Raw genomic sequence first — 21,809 nt, forward strand, 5'->3', positions numbered from 1 at the left:
TCCATCTAGTACCGAAGGAATCATTGACCTTCCTAAGCTTGTGCCCGGGCATTGTTGCGAGCTAGAAAGTTTGGAGAGAATGCCGAACTCGAGCGGATTCGAATCTGCTGTACACACCTTGATGGCGAAATATCTGTTGACTTTTTGATCTTGAGCCAGCCAGATCGTTGAGTAAGTGACATGGCCGAGCTTGTGAACCACGCGATATCGATCATGAAACAGGTCCCCAATTGCTATGGGGTGATAGCCCCCCACGCTGTACCTTTCTAATTTCTCCACTGCCTCGATGGGCTCGTATAGATGACAGAGTGAAGTATCATTCCTTGAATGTTGAGACATGGACACATTCGTGCGACAAAGGCCACAAATTTGATTGTGGTAATGCAGGGTCTCCTGAATTCTTCTGGAAATGGAATGGAGATGAGAGGATATTGAAGGCGAGCGAAAATGCCTAGAGAACGATAAGACCGGATTTCTCATGGCCTAATCAGCACTAAAGCTGGATTCTATTCTAGTGAAATTAATTATTAGGAGACAATATTGTCTCAGTTGCTCCTCGGCGGGTAAATCACAGGCCCTTGTTGGAGGTTGGAAGGAGACGCGTGCCAAGTGAGACTTGGGGCGAACTTTCTTCCGGACGCGATGATTTCCAAATCGGGACAGGCCCAACAGTGCATATACATGATACGGGGGCACCGAGTCATGGCTACGTGAAGGACAAAGTCAGTATGGAGTCTCTTGAGGCAACGCGAACTTGATGGGATCTCAATATCACCACAATCTTTGTAAAGTAGATCCCGAGGACCGGAGGATTTTACGCACAATTATATACTATTAGTTTGTCAATTTCGTTTATAAATCAATCCATTCATGTAGGTTCGTTTTCACTATTCTCAGACTGAACTCTCGGGTCTTGATCAAATATATATCAGAAATGTTTGGCAGTCATACATGACATGGGCCTCTTACAGTCTAGGTATGTTACTTAGACACGGTCGGGATATAAAACGGCAAAGAATTACCGATACTATGATACTCACTTCAAATGAATTGCACGTGGATTAGTACTAAAATCTCCAATAGAGGCTGTCAAGTTGAAAGCTGTTGAAACTATCCATTGCGGACATGTAGTCAATGGATGTGCTTCATTATGGCGGTATTTCGGGATGGCTTGACTAATGTACTGAAAAAAAAGACAAATGGTTGAACGCTGCGTGAATTGACTAAGTTAATCACAGGCCACCAAGCTCCAGTTTGCCAGTTGCCTATCCCAAGGCGATCTTGGTCCCAGGTGTCTAACTTGTCTAATGTGTTTAAACAGTGACAGCCTCTAACCCCATTGCATGGAAGTATGAGATACTGTCTGCAGCGATGTACGCTTCCCTAATCTGGCCTGTACAGTCGTCCTGGACAAGGAAGTCTGTTCCGTTATAGGTGACGGCAGCACCTGCTTTCAATGGCCTATGCAATTTGTGAGATTAGCTTTGTAATGAAGATAATAATTCATGGATGGTTTTAGCTTACGTTGGAAAAAGTATGAAGTTTGATCCGAGGACACCATGCATTATCCACATCATCGAGCTGGTCTTTGGGTGGATCTAGAAATACGACGGGTGAAATCACTTCCAGTACATGGTGGACGGGATATGCATGTTTGGGGCCTTGAAGGTATCGCAAAATAACTGATAGTGAGGCAACCTAAAGGTTCTTATGCGATAATTCGGATCAAGAGAACATTTTAGCCTCAAAAGATATACCGTCTGACAACTCTAATGTAGCGCGCGCATAATGTTCTCTTTTGGGTTTAGCCTGGGAGCCTTTACGGCCCCACCAATTTAAAGTTATCTCCAGGGGCTGAACTTTCCAAGGTTCCATCCAGGTGCGTGAAATCGTTTAATTAATACTGGTGACGCGAGCTGCCGCACGCGGTAAGCCCTGAAAGAGAGAAAAATGAAACTTAATTTATATCGAAACGGATACAACTAATGGGAGTGGACAGTGACATACAAGCAGAGTCTCGGGCACGGAACCCGCGGACACCGCTGCCGGACGGGGTTCTAGTGGATATAGGGCTGGCGTTTTCGGGATGCACAGAGCCTGATCAGGTCACCCCTAATTCCGGTGCTGTTATTGGTGCTAGTCATTTCGAAGGCTTCCCATCTCCTGTCTCACTACAAGCATATGCCCACGTCAGTTGCTAGGCCGGATGAGACCCGTCCCGAGGGTGAAATGTCGCGCCATTTTCACATATGCACGGAAATTAAAAGGGTCGTCCGACCGTTCACCAGGGTAGAGTAAACGATTAAGTAACTGCCGCCGTTAGAGGACTTCTGATAGTCTGCAAACAAGTGATCTTGGAACTGGAAAACGACGAGTGGACAACAATGGCTGTCAAAAACGTCGAATATGACTTCGGCGGCCCGTAAGAGATGCAAAGCAACTTCGAGTCCTAGTAACTGACCATCCACCAGCCTCGGGGCCACTTGCATCATCTTCGGCCTGCCAATCCTCATGAACGTCCTCTTTCTCGCCTGCAATGATATCAGCGGATGTCCTGCCCCGGCCCTGCTGAGCCCCCGCTCGCTAACCTGGGACAACCTCAAGCTGCAGATCCCCTGGCCAGAAGACGGGATCTGGGGCTTTGCGAGCTGGTCAGTTACAGGGTGGGTGCTAACTTACTACCTTGTCAGCCTGGTGCTGTTTTGCGTACTGCCAGCGAGGGAGGTGCTAGGGACCAAGTTAAGGGAGTCGGGGAAGCCGCTGCGATACAGGTTTAACGGTGAGTTGCCAGGCCTGGTTCATGCTGGTGTTGCTTGATGATGCTAATTAGAGAAGCCTTCTCGTCCAGTATTGTGCAGCTTGTGCCCTGCGCTATCGGCACGTACATTCACGGCTCCAACTTTTTCCTCTGGATATGGATCGCGGATAACTACCTGCAGCTGCTTACCGCCAACCTCACCCTTGCTCTTCTTATCTCCATTGCCGTCTACGCCCGTAGCTTCTCCGTGAGGCCAGGTAACCCGCAACTGCGCGAACTGGCGCGCGGTGGCCACACCGGTAGCATTATCTACGACTTCTTCATCGGGCGAGAGCTCAACCCGCGCGTGTACGTCCCTCTGATCGGCGAGGTCGACCTTAAGACGTGGCTGGCGATGCGACCGGGGCTGACGGGGTGGGTGCTGCTGAACGCGTCCTTTGCAGCCAAGCAGTACCGTGCGTACGGGTTTCTGTCAGACAGTATGGTGTTTCTGGTGGGGGTGCAGGCATACTATGTCCTCGAGGGGCAGTATGCGGAGCAGGGGATCGTGGGCATGATGGACTTCAAGACAGATGGGCTGGGCTTTATGCTGACGTTTGGGGATATTGTGTGGGTGCCGTTCTTATACTCGACGCAGTGCCGATACCTGGCAATGTATCCGGTGCACATGGGGCCGTATGGCCTCGCGGCCGTGGGAATCATCTTCTCCGTGGGGCTATACATTTTCCGGGCCAGTAATTCCCAGAAGATCCTCTTCCGTGAGAACCCCGACAACCCGGCCTTCAAGAACATGCCGTATATCCAGACAAGGAACGGGACGCGACTTCTCACGGGTGGCTGGTGGGGCCACGCTCGCCACATTAACTACCTGGGCGACTGGCTGCAATCCCTGCCATTCTGTCTGCCCACGGGGATCGCCGGCTGCGTGATCCTCCCGGCCGGGGCTGCCACGGGAGCTGGAGCGGTAACGATGCTAGACGGCAGGCAAGTGGTGCCAGGGCATGCGGCAGGTTGGGGGATACTGGTGACGTACTTTTACTCGGCGTGGTTTGGCATACTGCTTGTGCACCGGGAGCGGAGGGATAATAGGGTATGTACGGAGAAGTATGGAGAGGACTGGGTTGAGTATAAGAGAGCGGTGAGGTGGAGGATCTTGCCAGGGGTGTACTAGGCTGGATGCGGGCTTCTATGCTGTCTTCTCGAATTAGACTACATATGTAAATATGTACATATGCGACCATGGGTATTGTACGCAGTTCTCCATATCTATGATTGGGGGCGGGGAAAAGAGTCCAGCAATGGGAAGAAGCCTGCAACTGTGTATTATGGCAGTTCTGGTATGGAACACTAAGGCTACAACATTAGGGCCAGTGTGCCGAGGTCCCCTATCGAGGTCACCTAACGAGATAAATATAACTACTGGGTTAGTTGTGTCAATCCACGAGTCAAAATTTACTCGGGAGTCGTGACCAAAAACGCACGAGACTTACCAAAAACCACAACGGATGAGAACGAGGTTGTAGTCATATTTTAGTCGAAGCAGATCACAAAGTGAAGGCATAGTACTCCGTATGATAGTCTGAGTCTCCAAATCCAACAACCCGATTTATAATAACTACCGTACATACTACTTAGGTACTTAGACTCACGGGTAGAAAACTATATTCCTTAGTAAGAGTATTAAATTCGAATACTATATGAAAATAAATACATGCACCATATAAATCCCGAATTTTAAAAACAATACACTATAGAAGGTATAAAAATAAAATGCGGTAAAAATATGATAGGCTCACCGCATTCCTGGTTAGTGTAAACCGTGCGAGTCTGAGACAACTTCAATAGTCGTGGTCAGCAACAGCCCTGGAGCCAAGACATAGAGGAACACGTTGCGTACGGTAGTGACTGCTTTTATCACCACTCCACAGATAGGAAAGGAATTACTAGAATTCAAGCGCGCCCTTCCACTATATCACCCAGCCCAGTTGCCAATGGTTGGTGTCCCGGGACGTTCGAAAGCATGCCGTACCTGCAGGCGGCGCAAGAAGGGTGTAAGCATTTGTTCAATATGTCGAAAGTACTTATTTTAAATTGAAACAACAGTACTAACCACGAGAGTAGTGTGATCTACAACAGCCCTCGTGTGGCCAATGCAGAAGGTCTTGCATCCCTTGCGAGGGCTATGATGAGGGTCTGCTAATATACCGCTACTATGACCATGGCCATGAGGGAGAAGTTTTTTCTTTTCGAGGTTCTCGCGGGGCCCAAAGCCGCCTTCCCATCGAGGCTAGTCCGAATCATTCGTCTTTATCAGCTGACCTGACTACCTCCGTCACTCTTTCTCAAACCGCCCGCGAATTATGCCTTGAAGGGAACTTTTGGACATCTTACATGCCAAACAGTCAGTCTTTCTCGCTTTTTAATAATACCCAGCGAGATCTAGGTGGCTCCATCAGTGTACTTCGAGATATTCTAGCGGAAAAGAGCATCCTACGCACTGCTCTCGGTGCAATGGCACTCAGTGCTGCCGCAAATAATGACAGCAGCCATAATTGGATGAAACAGCAGGGAGCAAAGCTGCATATAAATGCCTTACAACAAATGCGAAAAGCATTAAGCTCCCGCGGGAAGCCTGGTCTCGAACTTCTCGGTGCTGCACGAGTATTCAGTTTCTACGAGGTATATGTTATTCAAACTCCTGCCTTTGGCTTGCAGGATGATCTTGTTTGAAAGTTTGTAGTAGACTAATGTGGTTTATTCAGGCTTTATACGGCGGTGACTGGCGCAACCAGGAAGGGCAATCCCGCAACTGGAGGGTTCACCATTCTGGAGATCTTGCGCTTATACTTTCCAATCCACCATCATTTTACGCTACCGGTCCAGCTCATAGGTTGTTTGTTGACGGGCGACTCAACCATGTAATTGATCTATATCTCGATGATATGGAGTACTGCTAACATATGAACAGGTACAATGTGCACTGAAGGAACGAAAGAAGCTCGTTTTTAGCGAGCCAGCGTGGATGACTGATCCTTGGATTCATCACCCAAAGACACAAAAAGACCTGCTGGTGGACATCCTCCTGAAAATCCCCTCGCTATACGAGGGCATTGACAACATGAATATTCAGCCGGATTCTCCGGCAAAGTTGAGGCAGCGTTTTAACCTCCTGGAAATAACTTTTACTGTCCTAGAAGAATTAGCCGACTGGAGATCAAAGTTTTCAGTCAAACTGGCGTGTATAGGACCGAAGTGGCAGTTCCCAAGCAACATTACGACAAATGAAATCGCCGACGCGCATATCATGACACTCTACTGGACATCGAGTCTCATCGCTTACAGTATCCGTCGTGCTCTTTCCGATGGGGAATGTGATGCTGTCGGTGTTGATCCGGACGATTGTTGTCGCAGTATAATACGCTGTATCCCGTCATTCCTACACCCATCCACCGGTGTCTTTCGTCAACACCTCGTCCCTTTCCCATTGATAATAGCAGCTCGGCACCTCAAGTCAATTCAACCACCGAAATTGCAAGAGGAAAGTGATTATGTCCGATCATTATGTGAGAACTCGGAGTTTACACCGATGCATCAGTTCATGTCAAGCATGCAGCCACAAATTTTGAGTGGGCTCAAGAAAGCATGTTGAGATGATCAAGATTGGGGGCTTGATACTTATAAGCTAGTACTCGCTGTTGTTCAACATTATTTGCAGAACCCAAGCCTTCATTTCCCATTTCACATGCCCATAACAGATTCCCGAGAATCTCGTCCCCCTTTGCTAGATTGTAGAGCCGATTTTGGAAAATAGCATGCCTGGAGGAATGGCATCTCATTAAGGCAAAGACACTAGCTTGTGTGGGGAAAAGTTCCTCGATCATGAGGATCAGCTCGGTTGGAAAATCTACCAACCCCATTGTGGACGTCAAGGAAAGGCGCCCATGTATAGGGATGGTTTGCGAGATAAATGGTTGTGGTCGTGGCAAGTGTCCACGGGTGTGTTGTCAATACACGTAATATGTACGTGTGGAAGCAGGAAGTGGTTGATAGATATGTGAGTGATGGAAAGCACTACCGGTGCCATGAAGCCATCTATATAGCTTCATAGGGAGAAAGAAAAAGGGCAAACAGAGCTCATCAAGCAAGCAAGCAAGCAAATGCCTCGGTGCAACAGCTATCATGCGTGAAGAAGAAGAAACAAATGATAGTGCTCCGGTTGAGCATGGAAAGCCATTTTGTAGAATAGGGGAGGGGACTTGGTAAAAACCAAGGGGGTGACTTGAAAGTGAAGGTGAAGGTGGATGTAAAAGCATTCAAGGCAGTGAACTTTGATAGGGGGACAAAGACCAAGCTACAATGTCGTCTACCGGTGACCGCAGTGTGCCTATATGGAATATCATGCCTTCATACAAAACTACATTCACAAATGCATCGGTGACACGATTGATTGTATAACTGCTTTGGTTGAAAATTGACTGTGCGTAACGCCATTTTCCATTGCTCAGACGCCAGACCCATGGGAAACTACCTAGGCAGAAACTTCGAGATTGTAATGTTCAAAAAAAGATCCATAATACATAATAGACAGCCGCGGATATCTATTCGTCATCGCTCATGCGAGTATCCTCATCGGCTGGCTTCTCTGTCTCCTCGTTCTCCAACGGTTGCTCCTCTTCCTGAGCAACGGGCTCGGGTGGCATATTGCTTGCAAACTTCGGATCGATGCGCAGACGGGTCAAAGCACGCTTGTAGATTTCAGCCTCGTTGGGGTCACGCATCACCACCTGCATCTGGTCAACCCGTTCCTCCATCTCTTCCTGTTGGGTGGAAGTGGGAGCGAGACCGGCCTGGGCGATAGTGCGTGCACGCTCCGGCTTGAGGCGGGCTTTTCCTGAAATTGGATAGTAGTAAGCGGCCAACTGTCTGGTGTCACCATTCTTGGGTTTGAAGAGCGTCAATGCGATGTCCTTTTGCTCGGTGTTGAAGACCTGAGCACTGGTGGCGTAAGTGCGAATGCGATCATAACGGTGGAACTTGTGGCCCTCGGCGCTCTCGTTAGTGTAGAGGTCCTCGCTGTCTCGGTTTGCGTTGGATAGGTTCATGCTTGCGTCAATGTTCTTAACGGATTGCGGCTTCTCTGGAAGGAAGAGCTGGTAGTCATAAGGGACTGGGCCCGGGTGGGCATAAAGAACAGGGTTCGTGTTGTGAAGATCCACTTTAGATTGATGCTCCTGGCAAACACGCTGCTCCGGTGCGACTGGTGTCAGAATACCAACATCCATACGCTTGTCCCGCTTGCCTCCGACGGCTGTCAAAGGTGCCTTATCAAACTTGAATTGAAGGTAACCACCAGGGTCTGGGAACCCTTCCAGGTCAGGCATCACAGGGAAGAAACCAACTGGCTTCAGCTTCGGGTTTTCAGGGTGAACGGGATTAGCCCAGGCACTAAGTTCTGCCTTTGTGGGTGGAAGACCTCGGATGTGGCTATCAGTGTCGTCTCCAGAGTGCTTGCTCTGGGGGTAGGCGATGTCAAATCCTTTCTGGATGAACTTCTTAACATGCTTCGGGTCATCCACAGGAGGCTTTCCTTTCTTCGCAGTGCGTGATTGTGTTTTAATAGGTGCAGGGCGAGATCCATCTCCGGCACTGCGGTCGACACCGATGTGTTGTGTACGGCGAAGGAAACTGACATTGGTATTCCTGGGGGCAGGGTTTCGGAGTTGCTCAATAGTCATGAGAAGGGGAAGATCAGCGGGGTCCATGGGCTGAGGATTCTCAGGTGCCATAATAGCTAGTGGACACGTTAGTTGCAGCAAGGAAATGATAGGAGATTATGCGTTGACATACCACTCTCGTCGCCCAAATGTAACCCCGGAATACCGACAAGGTCAATTGGCATTCCACCTTCGGCATCGACTTCAATGTTGGGCTCCTCACGGCGTGCCAGGTTTGAGGCAAACCCGGGGGTGAGGAAGCGACTCAAGCCCTCGTGTGGGATGTCAAGGAACTTGGGGGGCATGTCCGGGGAGGGAGATCATTGCGATAGCGGAGGGACGCAATGTACTCCTGGTGAAAGCCACCTGATGACTGACCCTCCTTAGATTTGGAAGTCATATTGTCGTCTTATTTGGTCGCGCGATTGACTAGGCGATTAATTGCGCATTAGCAACTCGGCGTACGTCTGAACTGGGTGGGACAGAAGCTCACTGTAATGGACTGGGATGAATCGGAAGGTTGTCGCCTCAATTTTGGCAAACAGAAATGGTAGTGTAACCCTACAGTAGCCAGTTAGTATAAAAGCTCGATTCAGAATGGATGTGAGGGAATTGGTCGCAAACCTACCGTGAGGAAAGTCAAGGGCTTGTAGAAAGGCAGGGACAGTGGTAGGGAGGAAAATTGGCAATAATATCAGAATCCAGTGGTTCAGCTCGCCAGTAGAAGAGACTTATCCAGACTGGCCACAAATGGAGCTGGAGGAATCGGTAAAAGCTGCCATACAGAGCAACTCCGGAGCTGAGCCTGAGGACCATTATTCTGCCCATTTCCACCGCCTATTTACTGTGTTGAAGAAGATACGCGTGGAAATACAGAAATGATCACGTGAAGCGACAGAAAAACCAATTAAAGAAAAAAAGTTTGAAGCGAAAAGTGCGTGCATTTATCCAACCTCAGGACAACAAGCTCACAGCGGCCTTTTCACATGTGCAGGCTCTTTCCTTTTAGCTCACCTAGGTACCGATTGCAAGATTCAGAGTACTCCATTGTATTAGAAAAAAATATTCAAATTCCTTTTGAAAGTGACCAAAAACATGCAACTCCCACGCCTAATTCTCATAATACCATAAATGAATCTCCCAAAGTGCACTCAGTAGGCCCACATGCACTTGTACGCCATCAGCCGGGGACCAAGTCGGTCATACTCCAGTCTTCCGATCCAACTGTCGTTTGTACCACTCAGTTTGCCGAAAATACTGGCTCCCTTCCACACAACGACCTGGGGATCAAGGTCTCGGGGCGGTGTCCCGATCATGATCTCCTTTGAGAAGCCAGGGCGGAGAGTCTGCAGTCGCTCTTCCAGGAAGAGATGGAATCCACTAGTCAAGCTGCCGCCACCGACGACCATGATACCGCCGATGAAATCCCGCATCTTCTTCTCGTCTGACCGAGCCGCGTGGGCAATGGAGGTCAGGATAGCGTTGTCCAGACCGAACACAGGCATGATATCATCACGATCTTCTACCGCAGGAGGGCGGGGAGCCTGGGGAACAGTTGCCGTGGCAGCGGGTGTGCTTGTGCCTCCTGCTTGCGGGGTCCCTGTGTTCTCCGGTCCTGGAGAACCAGCAACAGAAGATCGAGGTGTGCCCTCCAGATCTTGAACTTTGCTTAAAGCATGAGGGTGTTGGGGGCGGCTCGGTGTGGCCTGAACATCCGGTGCCGCCGAGTGAGACTCACCATTTGTCTTGCCTTGAGAGGGGAGAGGAGGGGCCATAGCAGTCAGAATCTCTGACTGGGCTGCAGAAGTAGGATCATTAGGTGATCCGTCGTAGATGTCAACAGAACGATCGATCAAAGTCCGTCTCCCGGTAATTTTGTCAGAGTTGTCGAAAATGGCAGGCTCAAAAACACCCATTGGCGCAAGGTGGACTTCGTCAAAAGCCTTGAAAGTATATTTTCGTGTATCTTGGCCTGCCACACGAAGATGGAAGTCAAAGACTTGTGGAGAAACGCTGGCTTCGTTCATGGTGCAAATACTCTTCTTAAGCTCTTCGGCCAGAAGGAAGTCGTGTCTACGCCGTAGGTTGATGTCGGCATAGGGGAAATGATCGTGCAGCATCATCTTGATGAACGTTTCGGTCATGTCTTGACCACCATACTTCAGGTTCACTCGGGAGTTCTCAATACACATGCCTTCTTCCACACAGCAGATCGAAGTCTTCTGCGCTCCAATATCGACGACACATGCCGAGGTGAAGCCGGCACCAAAGGTGGCTGCCAGACTCTCTTGGATGAAACACACCCGAGCGAACGCAAACTCTCGCATCAACATGTCCAAGACTTGGGTAACGTAGGATTTGTCGTAAAGATCCGGGATGACGAACACACACGAATACTGGGTCCAATCCTTCTTGCTCGTCAAGCGCAGTTGATTCTTGATCGCATCTTCCACGATCAATGAAATATCCAGGAAGAGCGACCTCTTGCTTGCATAGTCCTTCTCGTTGCACCAACCATTCCGGATTGGCCAATACAGCTTGTATCGAGGTTTTGAAGAATCCGGTACTCGCAGGGCCGGCTGCCCGACGATATACTCTGGTGGGGGATTAGAGAGCTCGGTCCATTCGGCACGCATTGGGTCATTGTGTTCAGAGATAATTTCTGGCACGGTTCTGCGGTTATAGTTAACAACCATCTCCTTGGAGTTTGGAAGCATTCTTCGCTTGTTCTGTCGCATGTGCACCTTCAAATCCGCAGACATCCGATTGAAATGAGACGACCACTATCAAAAGATTAGTACACGGCTATCTCAACAAAATTGCACCGAACATACTTCAGGTCCAAAGGCCTTCTCGGGCTCCATTTCAGAGCCATCATCGTGTTTAAACCTCTTGGGCTTAGGTTCATCATGGTCTTCGGACTCGCTGGTGGCTGCTTTCCTCGCAATCACCATTGGCAATGTCTTCGGCAGTGCGTCGCTGGCAAGTCCAATCCGGAGGTTCTGACTGCCCATGTGAATGACAATAACCTTGGAGCCAGCCATCTCGGCTGGGGTCTCCTCCGCATCCTCCATTTGGGCGTCCCCATCTACTTCACCCTCGCCTTCCGCGGTCTCGGTCTTGGGCATAGCAAGGGCACGGTCCTGATCCTTCGCTTTCTTCGTCATCTTTGTCCTTGCTTCCTCGTTTTGGAGTCGGAATGCGAGGTTTTGATCGTCTCGTTTCAGGTAGTCACTACATAGCGCAATCAATATTGACATCTTCAACTAGAGGAATGCGGCAGACATTGGTCTGGGTATACGTACGTGTAGTAATTCTTCTGGTTGATTGCTGGGATCTGCGGCCAGCTGGATAGTTCCATGTTATTGTCAGTCCGCTCCAGGCCTATGTCAAGTATTAGCTGCTCTGTTGTAGACATTTGTATTCCACCAGCCCGGTCAGATTGTCTTACCCTCATCCCGGAGGGCCTTGCCCGACTTCTTTCCAACCATGATGGTATCGGGTTGTGGTCGGCTGTCTTCAATTGAGAGTAGTCGCAGTAAATCTAGGGAGTGCGCCGGAGGTGACTGCAGTGCCCTGGTCACACTTCCGATAGTGAGGGGTAGTCGCGTAGAATGCGATAAAACTGAACAAGACCAGAATATGACAGAGGGAAGGAGACAATGGGGTTTTCTAAATGAGGAGCTCAATCCCGCAAGACGATGATCCCCCGATTGACCGCCCACACCGCACAGGCCGATCGGCCAAAGAACATCCAATGTGGTTGCCACCAATGCCTTTCTTCTCTTTCACCTCTATCTCATCTACTTGTACCATAACCTCCATAGCGAGTTTGTCTCATTTCAATCCATACGACTTACGCGCCCCTCAATCTTTCATCCTCAGCTCCATACTTGCCCGGACAATTTGTGAACTGAACAGTGCACAACGCGCCCACTGATTAATCATACACACGATGGGGGGTTCACTATCGCGTATCTGGTCCCTGCTCTGGTCCAAGAAGGAGATTCGTATCTTGATTCTAGGACTTGTACGTTGTGTCTCACTGTGTCCCCACGCGGGGAAAGCAGGATCTCATTAGTGTGACAAGGACTGAAACTAATTAACATTCTTTTGGGAATTTAGGATAACGCTGGAAAGACTACTTTGCTGTACAGACTCAAGGTAAGATATTATGGCTTTGAAACCCGGGCTATCTGGCGCGTTTGAGTGAGATTCGCGGGGCTGACACCTCGCGCCCACAGATTGGTGAGGTCGTCACTACGATACCTACAATCGGTTTCAACGTCGAATCGGTCACATATAAGAATCTCAATCTTAATGTCTGGGTATGTTTTACCTCTTTCTAGGCTCATTCGGGCCATAACTAATATCCCTGGATTGTAGGATCTTGGTGGCCAAACTTCTATCCGCCCATACTGGCGATGCTACTACGCCAACACCGCCGCAGTGGTCTTCGTCATTGACTCCACAGATATTGAGCGGTTAGGGACCGCAGCAGATGAATTAGCAGCCATGTTGAACGAGGAGGAACTTCACGACGCAGCATTGCTAGTGTTTGCCAACAAACAGGATCAGCCCGGTGCCAAGGGCGCAGGCGAGATCTCAGAGGCCTTGAAGCTGGGAGAGCTGCGGGACCGAAACTGGAGTATTGTCGCTTGCTCTGCCATTGATGGCAAGGGTATTAATGAAGGAATGGATTGGCTGGTGGTTCGTTTCTTTCCCCAACGCAACCTGCTGGTTTCTCAAACTAACTATTCCTCTACTTGCAGCAAACAATCCAGTCCGAGAATGCATGATTTTCTGGCGTTTTATGTCGGGTTTAGAATTTCATCTTTGATACCTTGGTGTTCGAGTTTCTCGCAACTCGGAGGCCTTCTGCTGCATTCGGAGTGCTGTACCACTTCTTCCCTTCACTCTGCCTAGCAGAGTCCTTGTCTTATATTCCTTCATGATTGTTCCGATGTCAGACCCGCGGCTTACACATAATTGTTTAATTGAATTGTTGGCGCTGGACTGTAAAAAAGAAGTGTCCGATTTATTCTATCCGAGTTTGTAATCGATCATTTGTATTGATCCATGGATATCTCCTTCTTCATCTCCGGTCTAACCTGCCTAACCTGCCCAAAATATAGATCCTTCCCAATATACATATCTTGGCATCTCCTACCTACATAAGTAACTGTTTCTGCTTATCTTTGCGTCCTTCCTCGCTTGGGACCCCCGCATCTGCGATACGACTAATACCGCCTATCGGATCAGCTCTCAACTACCGAACTATTTAAGCCAAGTGTCCTCGTAAAGATTCACAGAGTTTCCCCAAGACGTGATCTCGAATATTCATAGAACCAGCCAACATGTCGTTCCCTCCAATCCCTCCAATTCAAATCGCTGCTGTTATCGCTTCCACAAGTACTCCTGTCTCCGCAAAGGTGGGGATCAAGAGCAACCGCCCAGTGCCAACTCCAGGAAAAGGCGAAATCCTCGTCAAGCTTGAATTTTCTGGGGTATGTCACTCGGATCTTCACAGCATCCGCGGCGACACACCTATGTTGACTGATGTCGCGGGTCATGAAGGTGTTGGGAAAGTAGTCAAAGGTAAGAGCTATCGCTGCGTCAAGTTGATCGCAGCTCAGAATATATACTAACATTCGTCATTGCCCTTAGTCGGACCAGAAGTTGACGAGAAGCAATGGATGGGAACGCGGGTTGGTATCAGGTCTGTCTCCTTCATCGCAGATTGGTCGTCCGGTTGAAGTTATATTGACGTTGAAGGAATCTCCACTATTAGATGGCTCTACAGCTCTTGTCGCCAGTGCGAAATTTGTGAAATCAACCATACCGTATGCCCATACCAGAAGAACGCTGGTGCAGTAAGTCGTTGATCACCGGGAATCATGTGTCTCCCGCCATCGTTTCCGTTACTGATTGCATTGATGGTTTGCAGAATGTACCTGGAACCTTCCAGCGTAAGTCTTTGTCTTTTATCTATGAGGGCAGTCATCCAGATCAATAGAGCGCTTCTAATATCATGCCGCAGAATATATTGTAAGTCCAGCACTGCATGTGACAAAGATTCCGGAGCAGCTTTCACCAGACAGTGCCGCTCCTCTTCTATGTGGTATGTTTTCTCCATTGGTATTTCGCCGGTGCAAACGCTAATCATTATCTCCAGCTGGAATTGCTATGTACTCTTCCATCATGAAGACCAAGACTCGCCCAGGAGACTACCTTGCCATCCTTGGTGCTGGAGGTGGCCTTGGTCATATGTACATCCCCAACCCAGCATTCGATGACTGAGAGCTTTGTTTTCTGACGAACATATGTCTTACAGGGGAATTCAAATTGCCACAAAAAAGGGCCTTAAGGTCATTGCGATTGACAGGTATGTAATATCTCAAGTTGGACATTCTCTGTCACCTTTATATAACAAACTAACCTGATGGTGCTTCCAAAGCGGAGATAAGAAAAAGCAACTATGCCTTTCGCTTGGGGCTACGGAATTCCTGGACTACCGCGAAGTCGACATTGTCCAGGCAGTCAAAGCCAAGACAACCTTTGGTGTACATGCTGTAATATGCACTGCCAACGGCGAGCGAGCATACGAGCAAAGTATGCAGATGTTGCGTCCTTTTGGAACGCTGGTCTGCGTCGGTATTCCCAACAAGCCATTCAAGCTACCAGCTACGCCATTTGATATGATTGTCAAGGGTGAGTTCTTTGATACTTATGCAACTTAAAACATGAACCGGTTTGACCAACTGATACAGGTCTGACTATTGTCGGAAACTCCGCAGGAACAGCGGATGAAATGGATGAAATGCTGGCTATGGCCGTGGCTGGCGATGTGAAGGCGCATATTGACGTCTTTGAGTTAGACGATATCAATGATGTGTTGGACCGCCTGGAGCGCTCGGAGATTGATGGTAGGGTGGTCTTGAGAATCCCCCAATAGGTGCGAACCTGGCATACTCTAGAGCTGGCATACTTCGGGGTTCTCAATATCTTTGCTTTGATATTGAAGAAATTATTATTTACTCCTATGCTTAACATGCAGCGTATTTTTTGAGTCGATGTAGTATTAGAGAGGCTTTCCAACTAGAACCCAAAACAAAAATTAAAGGGAGGAATAAACCAGTTCAAGATGGACGAATATGGAGCCAGAAACGTTGGAACCCTCGACTTTGGCGTTATTAGCACCACACTCTAACCAACTGAGTTATGGAACCAGTTAATGTATGAAGACCCAATTTTGTGCTTTATGAGCCAAAAATCACTTTATCAAACACTACGTAATTAAACTGGGAACTACCTAGGTACGGTGTCTTTAGAAGTCGAAGAGAACGTACGTCCGGTAAACTAGTACACCAATAAACAGGAAATTTATATATAACCGACCAAAATACATCACAAAGCTTGACTAGACTTCATCCTTGATATATCCTAGAACATTGGATCGACTCTGCGCACAGCGGGCTAACCACATCGTGCCTACGTGAATTGATATTTTCTGACGTCTACCATAACCCCTGTTTGGATCTATGAGCTAGTAAATGAGTTCATGAAGATACAGTGCGTGTTATTGTAATCCGTGTGTAACTGAAGCGCTATGTAAAGAGAGAGACAGAGGAAAGGAGACACTAGTCTAGCACTATGGAAAGGTCGTGTGACCTATGAGAGATTCGAACAACCCCCAGCTTTCCTCCTTATCCCTCAGTGCCGCTGTAGATAGCCAGTGCGTTAGACTCAGCAACCAATAGCCTGTTTCCAACGGTTGAGATGAGTTTGGCCAGCTCCGGGCTTTTATTGACTCTTGACATGGTGGCCAGGCATGCTTTGGTTGAGCCTTCAATCCAACTAAGCGCCTTCTTGACCACGGTTGGCAAGCCCATTCCCAGTTGGCAGAAGCGATGAAAATGTACTTCGCTCAGCCTTCTAAGCACATCAATCAAGAGAGGGCTATTGGCGTCAATCCTTTCCATCATGCTCTCAACTTGGCCATGCTGCATCTTCCCATCTGGCTCGGTCGAAGCGCAGTCGGTCAAGGCTTTGCTCAGCCTCTCAATGGCCTGCCGCACAGCCTCTGCCTTCATCCCTATGGAACAAGCGCCCAGGACGCCCATATCATCGGGTTCTGGCTCGACTGTCTTGTGAAGGATGCCTATTGCAGTGTGAGCTGTGGGTGGATGGCCGTGCAGAGGCACATTCGAGATGATGGAAAGTCGATACGTACGGGCTGATTTGAGTAGATTCTCCACAGCTGCATCAACTGATTCCCAAGGAGTTTGTTTCTGCTTGCCGAATCCAAACATCTTTACACCTTTCTCCGTTCTTTGTTGGCAGGGACAGATACTAGGCGTTGTAGGTGAAGACTTGGAAGTCGAGCTCGGGAACCCTCGTATATTATATCATATCTGCTGGGGTACGTAACGTGGCGCTCATACCAAAGCAACAACACTCGCGGTGATCTTGCTGCTGCCAACCTCGGCACTGATGTGGAGGCCAAGGCTAGATTTTGAGGCATTCTCAACAAGATTACAACTCCATGAAAGCTTCACAACGGGCAAACGCCTAGCTTCTGGTCCAAAGGCGCCCCGCCCTATCAGATCGAGTAGCTGCCCACCCCAAAGGGTTTTGTGTGCGGGGTCAACAGAGATCAAAAGCTCCTAACTCAATTCGGAAAGTTATATCCGGTCACTACTCGACGAGCTTGGTTTCCATGTTAACAATCCCTATTTTATCATCCTCATCACGGCCAGGAGAAGTGGGACACGCGACTCGACGGTTTGCTGCATCGGGAAAAATCCCTCCGGTCGTTATTATAACCGTCGAACTCAGCCCATGTCAACCTCGGAACCAGGAGTCTCCTTCACAAAATTGATAAGATGTTAGACATGTGAAACGACGATATATAATTCGAGGTAAGAATCACCCTAAACCCAGAGATTACAACCTGGATTCTGAGACTGAGAACTGCAAACTCTTGATACCAGAAATTCCATCTTCTCCTACCTCTGCGCACCTTCTCCTATTCCAAACACTCACAACCGAGAGAAGGATATCGTCCGTGATGGATTTCAAGATTGGCCAGCTGAAGCAGACTGCGATCTTCATTCCTTGCCTTCTTCTATTGGTCTTCGCCATTAAGGGGGTCCTGAGGCTTTTTGCAAGTATGTAGAGGCATGGCTACAGCTACGAACCTGAGACTAACCAGCATTTTAGAGTGGGAGTTTTGTCGCCAACACAACTGTCGTACGCCAAATGGGGCATCATCTGGATTCCTCGGGCTCGGCAGAGTAGCCAATCTCTTGTTAGCAATGAAGAACTGCGAGTCCTTGGAGCTGCTGCGAACCTGGCACCACCAGCATGGCAACACTTTTAAAACGTCGTTGGGTCGTCCTGTCATCATTACCATCGAGCCTAAGAACGTTCAGGCGGTCCTCGCGCTCAAGTTCAAGGACTTTGATCTGGGTCACCGGAACAAGGCTGTAGCGCCGCTTCTTGGACAGGGAATCTTTGCGAGTGACGGCCAGATATGGGAACACTCGAGAGCCCTCGTGCGGCCGAATTTCGTCCGCAACCAGGTCTCCGACATGAATGTTTATGAGAGACATGTCTCTAACCTCATTGCGAAGATACCCCGCGATGCGTCATCTGTAGACCTGCAGGAGTTGTTTTTCCAGATGGTAAGGCCGAAGAGTCGCCCCTCGATAGTGCGAAGCTAATAGGGGAAACAGACCATTGACTCTGCCACCGAATTCCTCTTTGGAGAGTCTATAGACTCGCTTGGTGCTGGTGATGACCAACCAGCCTTTGCCAAAGATTTCAAGACGTCCCAAGATGGGCTGGCTATTCGCGCCAGACTCGGGCCTCTAATGTTCCTCTACCAAGACCGGGCCTTTTCGAAGTCGACAGTCGAAGCCCGCCGCTTCGTCGGTCAATTTGTGCAACAGGCTCTTGACTATCGAGCCACACATACCAGTGGCAGCGACACACTCAAGGCCTCGGAAGAGCGATATGTCTTTCTCTATGAGTTGTCCAAGCAGACAGCCGACAAGAAGATGCTGACCGACCAACTCCTCAACATACTGCTCGCCGGTCGAGACACCACAGCTAGCCTTCTTAGCATCACGTGTTTTATCTTGGCTAGAAGGCCCGATATATGGAACAAGTTTAGAGAGGACGTGCTAAAGCTTGGGAAAAAAGCGCCATCCTTTGAAGATGTAAGATCGATGACTTATCTGAATTGGATCCTCAACGAGAGTAAGTCTGCATCCATTTCTTACCCCCTGTCGCGCATACGGAGCCTAATGTTATTTACAGCCCTGAGACTGTATCCGGTTGTGCCAATGAACATTCGAACAGCCAACAAGGACACTTTTCTCTCCCCTTGGTGGTGGCCCAGAGGGCAAGGATCCTGTTTTTGTTCCCGAGGGACATGAAGTCCTCTACAGTGTGTATAGCATGCATCGTCTCCCAGAAGTATTCGGGCCTGACGCAACCGAGTATCGTCCGGAACGATGGGCCAATCTGAAGCCTGGGTGGGCTTACATCCCATTCAATGGAGGGCCGAGGATCTGTCCGGGGCAGCAGTTTGCCCTGACAGAGGCTGGCTATACCTTGATACGTATTGCTCAATGTTTCAAGAGCATTGAGAGTCGTGACGACCGGCCATTCAAGGAGGGACTCACGCTCACTCTGGCCAGCGAGAACGGGACCAAGGTGTCTCTGACGCCTGGATAGAACAGATCATACACAGGCTGCATGTATGAACCGAAGGAAAGCATCAACTTAAATTGGTCATAAATCCATGGAAAAGAGAAAAAAAAAAAAAGAAATGTGTCAAAGATAAATTACCACTATCTAGGGATGAGTTTTAGTATGTAGCAGTGCCGGGGCCACCAAACCACTGGCGCGGTTTGGTATGCCCCAGCTCAGCATAAATTTTCAACAAATTATATCTTTCTTACCTTCTACCTACCTTTTACTATCACAATGATGCCGAAGAAAAGCGATACCATTGAGGTTGATATTTTATTGGTCATGGAAGACTTTCATTCAAGAATTGAGATCGAATAGACGGTAGAGACTTTTGATGGAACCCAGATGGGACAGCATATGACCCCCAAACCTAATATGATATTAAGTGCAGTTGCACCTCATGCACTTTTCTGGATTATCTAGTAAATAACCACTGTATCTTTAGTCTGATCCTCCCGAGGTCTTTCTGCAAGTTCTGTTGCTATGCTATCTTCTATGTCCCGGATTATTGGCTGGCCTTACCACCTGAGATATCGCCCCGAATGATTGAAGCCTGTGTGCGAGGCCCTGAAGACGTATTGACAACTTGGCAGCCATCAGGGCGGGGGGAATTTGGACTGAAACTTGTACAAGTCATGGGGTATGGATAGAGTAGCCAAAATATTCCCATCGCAATCGACGCCTGCATCTTATTTATTCTTATTATTGGGGAAGCCGGACCCTTTTTTTCTATTCTCGGTTAGACCTGCCCCCGGTTAAGGTTACATCACATCCAACTACCTATAGGTATGGTCAAGTTAAAAGGTTATTCACACATTGCGGGGTACTCCCCGAGGCCCTTGATGCGGGGTCTTCCATTCATGTCATATTGACAATTGGGGAACCTTACAATGGGCTGATGAATCAAAGTCCATGACTTCTTGATCCCTGCGAGACCCCGTACCGATCATTTTTATGATTCCCCATACGGCGGGAGAGCCGCCTGTCCGTGTCCATTGCCATACAGCCGCCCAAGACGAAAGATAAAATTATACAAATACAATGCCATCCTCTCCAGCATGACACCCAAAGCCTGCGATCATTGCCACCAGGGCAAAGAAAAGTGCTCTTTCGCACCAACGGCCAGGGCGTGTGCCCGATGCCGCCATTTGGGCATCCTCTGCTCCATGTCTCGCAAGAAGCGGCGCAAGGGTCGATGTCCAGTGCTGAGGCCGTTTGATCACGGCAGCTTGCATGTTTGGGAGTCCACCAAGGTTGATGATGACGCAGAGCCAGACATGATCAAGCTGAAGCCTGGTGCCATTGATATCTACCGTGGCCGAAATAACATCGAAACCGCTCATACGCTGTCACATGGAAAACAGCGTGGTAGGATCGAAGGCATGGCCATGAAAGAGATCTTTATCGAGCAGATACTCCAACGCCGCTTCAATCCGAGAGCGGCTTCTGACGCCATGGACGTATTAACTGACGACGACAAATTCACCATGATACATGTTCCCTTCGTCATGGGACGTAGCTTCATGCCAGAGTTCCGAGTAGCCATATACTCGGTCATGTATCATTCTACTGCCGTCATGGTCGACGGTTATCTTGCTTTCCTAGGGCTGGTAGCACATTGTCAGGCATCTCGACTGCCCCTGGCCAATCCCGATCTCCGTGGAGGGGCGAGAGCGCTCCAGATGCTACGAAGTGTCAAAATTGTCCGTCCCCAGGATGCCCTCTGCGCCCTGTTACTCGGCCAGGCCCTTTTTGTCTTTGAGGTCCTCACCGACTCATTTACCACCTCAGCGCATTCTATTGTCCAGAGCGCCCTAATCTCGGCCCAGCCATGGTATCAGGCTCTGAGCGGGGTGCCTGCCTTCGACACCATCACCTTATGTCCAGTGCTTCTAGACATAGTTGGATGCCTGGTATACCGCAGAGTGCCCATCATTCAGCTCCATGCTCCGGAGCGGATTATTGTGGATCGGTACCTCGGCCTGTTATCAACTCTGCTACCCTCTCTAGCCATTTTATGTGAGCAGAGCCAAGCAGCCAAATCAAATGCAGACAATTTGCAATTGCGTTTAGCAGATCAAGAACCCCAAGCGGATTACTACACGCACTCAGAGAGTGTCATTGAGGCCTGGGTGCAACGAATTCCACCTGACTTTCTTACTACCTACGACAAGGCCGAGAGAGAAATGATGATGACCCAAGCCCGTGTATACCGTCTAGCCGCCTTGCTCATCATTCATCGCCTACGATTCCCTCTCGGTGTTCAAGACGCCCTAGGGCACTGCTATGCGCATCGCATCTTTGACGAAATCAGGTCGTTGTTTGCTCTATCAGATACACAAGGCGCTGGAGCGGCCTTTCCGATTTCATTTCCACTTTTCCTATCCATGCTCGAAGTTGAAGGCCCCGGCGAGGATCTCATGGAAAGTCTACGCAGGTTTCCCATACAGAGCGTATGTATGCTAAAACTGCACGAATTCGTCAGACATGTTAGAACGATGAAGGAATCGGGCTATTGCGGGCTATGGTTTGATCTGGTCGATAGTGGTCTCACTTATGCGGTTATACCGTAGTGC

At 49.0% G+C, this 21,809-nt stretch overlaps 10 protein-coding genes across 10 annotated transcripts; 7 read left to right on the plus strand and 3 right to left on the minus strand.

Moving 5' to 3' along the window:
- Nucleotides 1–1,313: 1,313 nt before the first annotated feature.
- Nucleotides 1,314–1,565, minus strand: N7471_011486 (uncharacterized protein; the record flags this gene model as incomplete). The annotated part of the gene is made up of 2 exons (XM_057284205.1): nucleotides 1,314–1,461; nucleotides 1,525–1,565. 2 exons carry the CDS (start codon nucleotides 1,563–1,565, stop codon nucleotides 1,314–1,316), a joined length of 189 nt encoding a protein of 62 aa, XP_057130471.1.
- Nucleotides 1,566–2,384: 819 nt separating this feature from the next.
- Nucleotides 2,385–3,929, plus strand: N7471_011487 (uncharacterized protein; the record flags this gene model as incomplete). The annotated part of the gene is made up of 3 exons (XM_057284206.1): nucleotides 2,385–2,422; nucleotides 2,472–2,779; nucleotides 2,836–3,929. 3 exons carry the CDS (start codon nucleotides 2,385–2,387, stop codon nucleotides 3,927–3,929), a joined length of 1,440 nt encoding a protein of 479 aa, XP_057130472.1.
- Nucleotides 3,930–5,359: 1,430 nt separating this feature from the next.
- On the plus strand, nucleotides 5,360–6,407 carry N7471_011488 (uncharacterized protein; the record flags this gene model as incomplete). The annotated part of the gene is made up of 3 exons (XM_057284207.1): nucleotides 5,360–5,437; nucleotides 5,521–5,676; nucleotides 5,727–6,407. The coding sequence occupies 3 exons, from the start codon at nucleotides 5,360–5,362 to the stop codon at nucleotides 6,405–6,407; spliced, it is 915 nt and encodes a 304-aa protein (XP_057130473.1).
- Nucleotides 6,408–7,356: 949 nt separating this feature from the next.
- On the minus strand, nucleotides 7,357–8,777 carry N7471_011489 (uncharacterized protein; the record flags this gene model as incomplete). Its single annotated transcript, XM_057284208.1, has 2 exons — nucleotides 7,357–8,549; nucleotides 8,606–8,777. The coding sequence occupies 2 exons, from the start codon at nucleotides 8,775–8,777 to the stop codon at nucleotides 7,357–7,359; spliced, it is 1,365 nt and encodes a 454-aa protein (XP_057130474.1).
- An 846-nt stretch (nucleotides 8,778–9,623) lies between these two features.
- Nucleotides 9,624–11,963, minus strand: N7471_011490 (putative chromatin remodeling complex subunit (Arp8); the record flags this gene model as incomplete). Its single annotated transcript, XM_057284209.1, has 4 exons — nucleotides 9,624–11,255; nucleotides 11,307–11,706; nucleotides 11,778–11,856; nucleotides 11,924–11,963. The coding sequence occupies 4 exons, from the start codon at nucleotides 11,961–11,963 to the stop codon at nucleotides 9,624–9,626; spliced, it is 2,151 nt and encodes a 716-aa protein (XP_057130475.1).
- Nucleotides 11,964–12,427: 464 nt separating this feature from the next.
- Nucleotides 12,428–13,271, plus strand: N7471_011491 (ADP-ribosylation factor family protein; the record flags this gene model as incomplete). The annotated part of the gene is made up of 5 exons (XM_057284210.1): nucleotides 12,428–12,502; nucleotides 12,598–12,636; nucleotides 12,717–12,800; nucleotides 12,859–13,182; nucleotides 13,245–13,271. The coding sequence occupies 5 exons, from the start codon at nucleotides 12,428–12,430 to the stop codon at nucleotides 13,269–13,271; spliced, it is 549 nt and encodes a 182-aa protein (XP_057130476.1).
- Nucleotides 13,272–13,829: 558 nt separating this feature from the next.
- Nucleotides 13,830–15,427, plus strand: N7471_011492 (zinc-dependent alcohol dehydrogenase; the record flags this gene model as incomplete). Its single annotated transcript, XM_057284211.1, has 9 exons — nucleotides 13,830–14,070; nucleotides 14,140–14,191; nucleotides 14,264–14,345; nucleotides 14,420–14,441; nucleotides 14,513–14,593; nucleotides 14,648–14,741; nucleotides 14,807–14,857; nucleotides 14,930–15,183; nucleotides 15,243–15,427. The coding sequence occupies 9 exons, from the start codon at nucleotides 13,830–13,832 to the stop codon at nucleotides 15,425–15,427; spliced, it is 1,062 nt and encodes a 353-aa protein (XP_057130477.1).
- Nucleotides 15,428–16,388: 961 nt separating this feature from the next.
- On the plus strand, nucleotides 16,389–16,712 carry N7471_011493 (uncharacterized protein; the record flags this gene model as incomplete). The annotated part of the gene is made up of 1 exon (XM_057284212.1): nucleotides 16,389–16,712. One exon carries the CDS (start codon nucleotides 16,389–16,391, stop codon nucleotides 16,710–16,712), a length of 324 nt encoding a protein of 107 aa, XP_057130478.1.
- Nucleotides 16,713–17,542: 830 nt separating this feature from the next.
- N7471_011494 (cytochrome P450) lies at nucleotides 17,543–19,215 on the plus strand (the record flags this gene model as incomplete). The annotated part of the gene is made up of 4 exons (XM_057284213.1): nucleotides 17,543–17,642; nucleotides 17,695–18,158; nucleotides 18,210–18,695; nucleotides 18,838–19,215. 4 exons carry the CDS (start codon nucleotides 17,543–17,545, stop codon nucleotides 19,213–19,215), a joined length of 1,428 nt encoding a protein of 475 aa, XP_057130479.1.
- Nucleotides 19,216–20,291: 1,076 nt separating this feature from the next.
- Nucleotides 20,292–21,806, plus strand: N7471_011495 (Zn(II)2Cys6 transcription factor domain-containing protein; the record flags this gene model as incomplete). The annotated part of the gene is made up of 1 exon (XM_057284214.1): nucleotides 20,292–21,806. The coding sequence occupies one exon, from the start codon at nucleotides 20,292–20,294 to the stop codon at nucleotides 21,804–21,806; it is 1,515 nt and encodes a 504-aa protein (XP_057130480.1).
- Between the last annotated feature and the right edge of the window lie 3 nt (nucleotides 21,807–21,809).

This window comes from Penicillium samsonianum (genome assembly GCF_028829775.1).
Source record: "Penicillium samsonianum strain IBT 33392 chromosome Unknown utg000007l_segment0_segment0, whole genome shotgun sequence".
Lineage (NCBI taxonomy): Eukaryota > Fungi > Ascomycota > Eurotiomycetes > Eurotiales > Aspergillaceae > Penicillium > Penicillium samsonianum.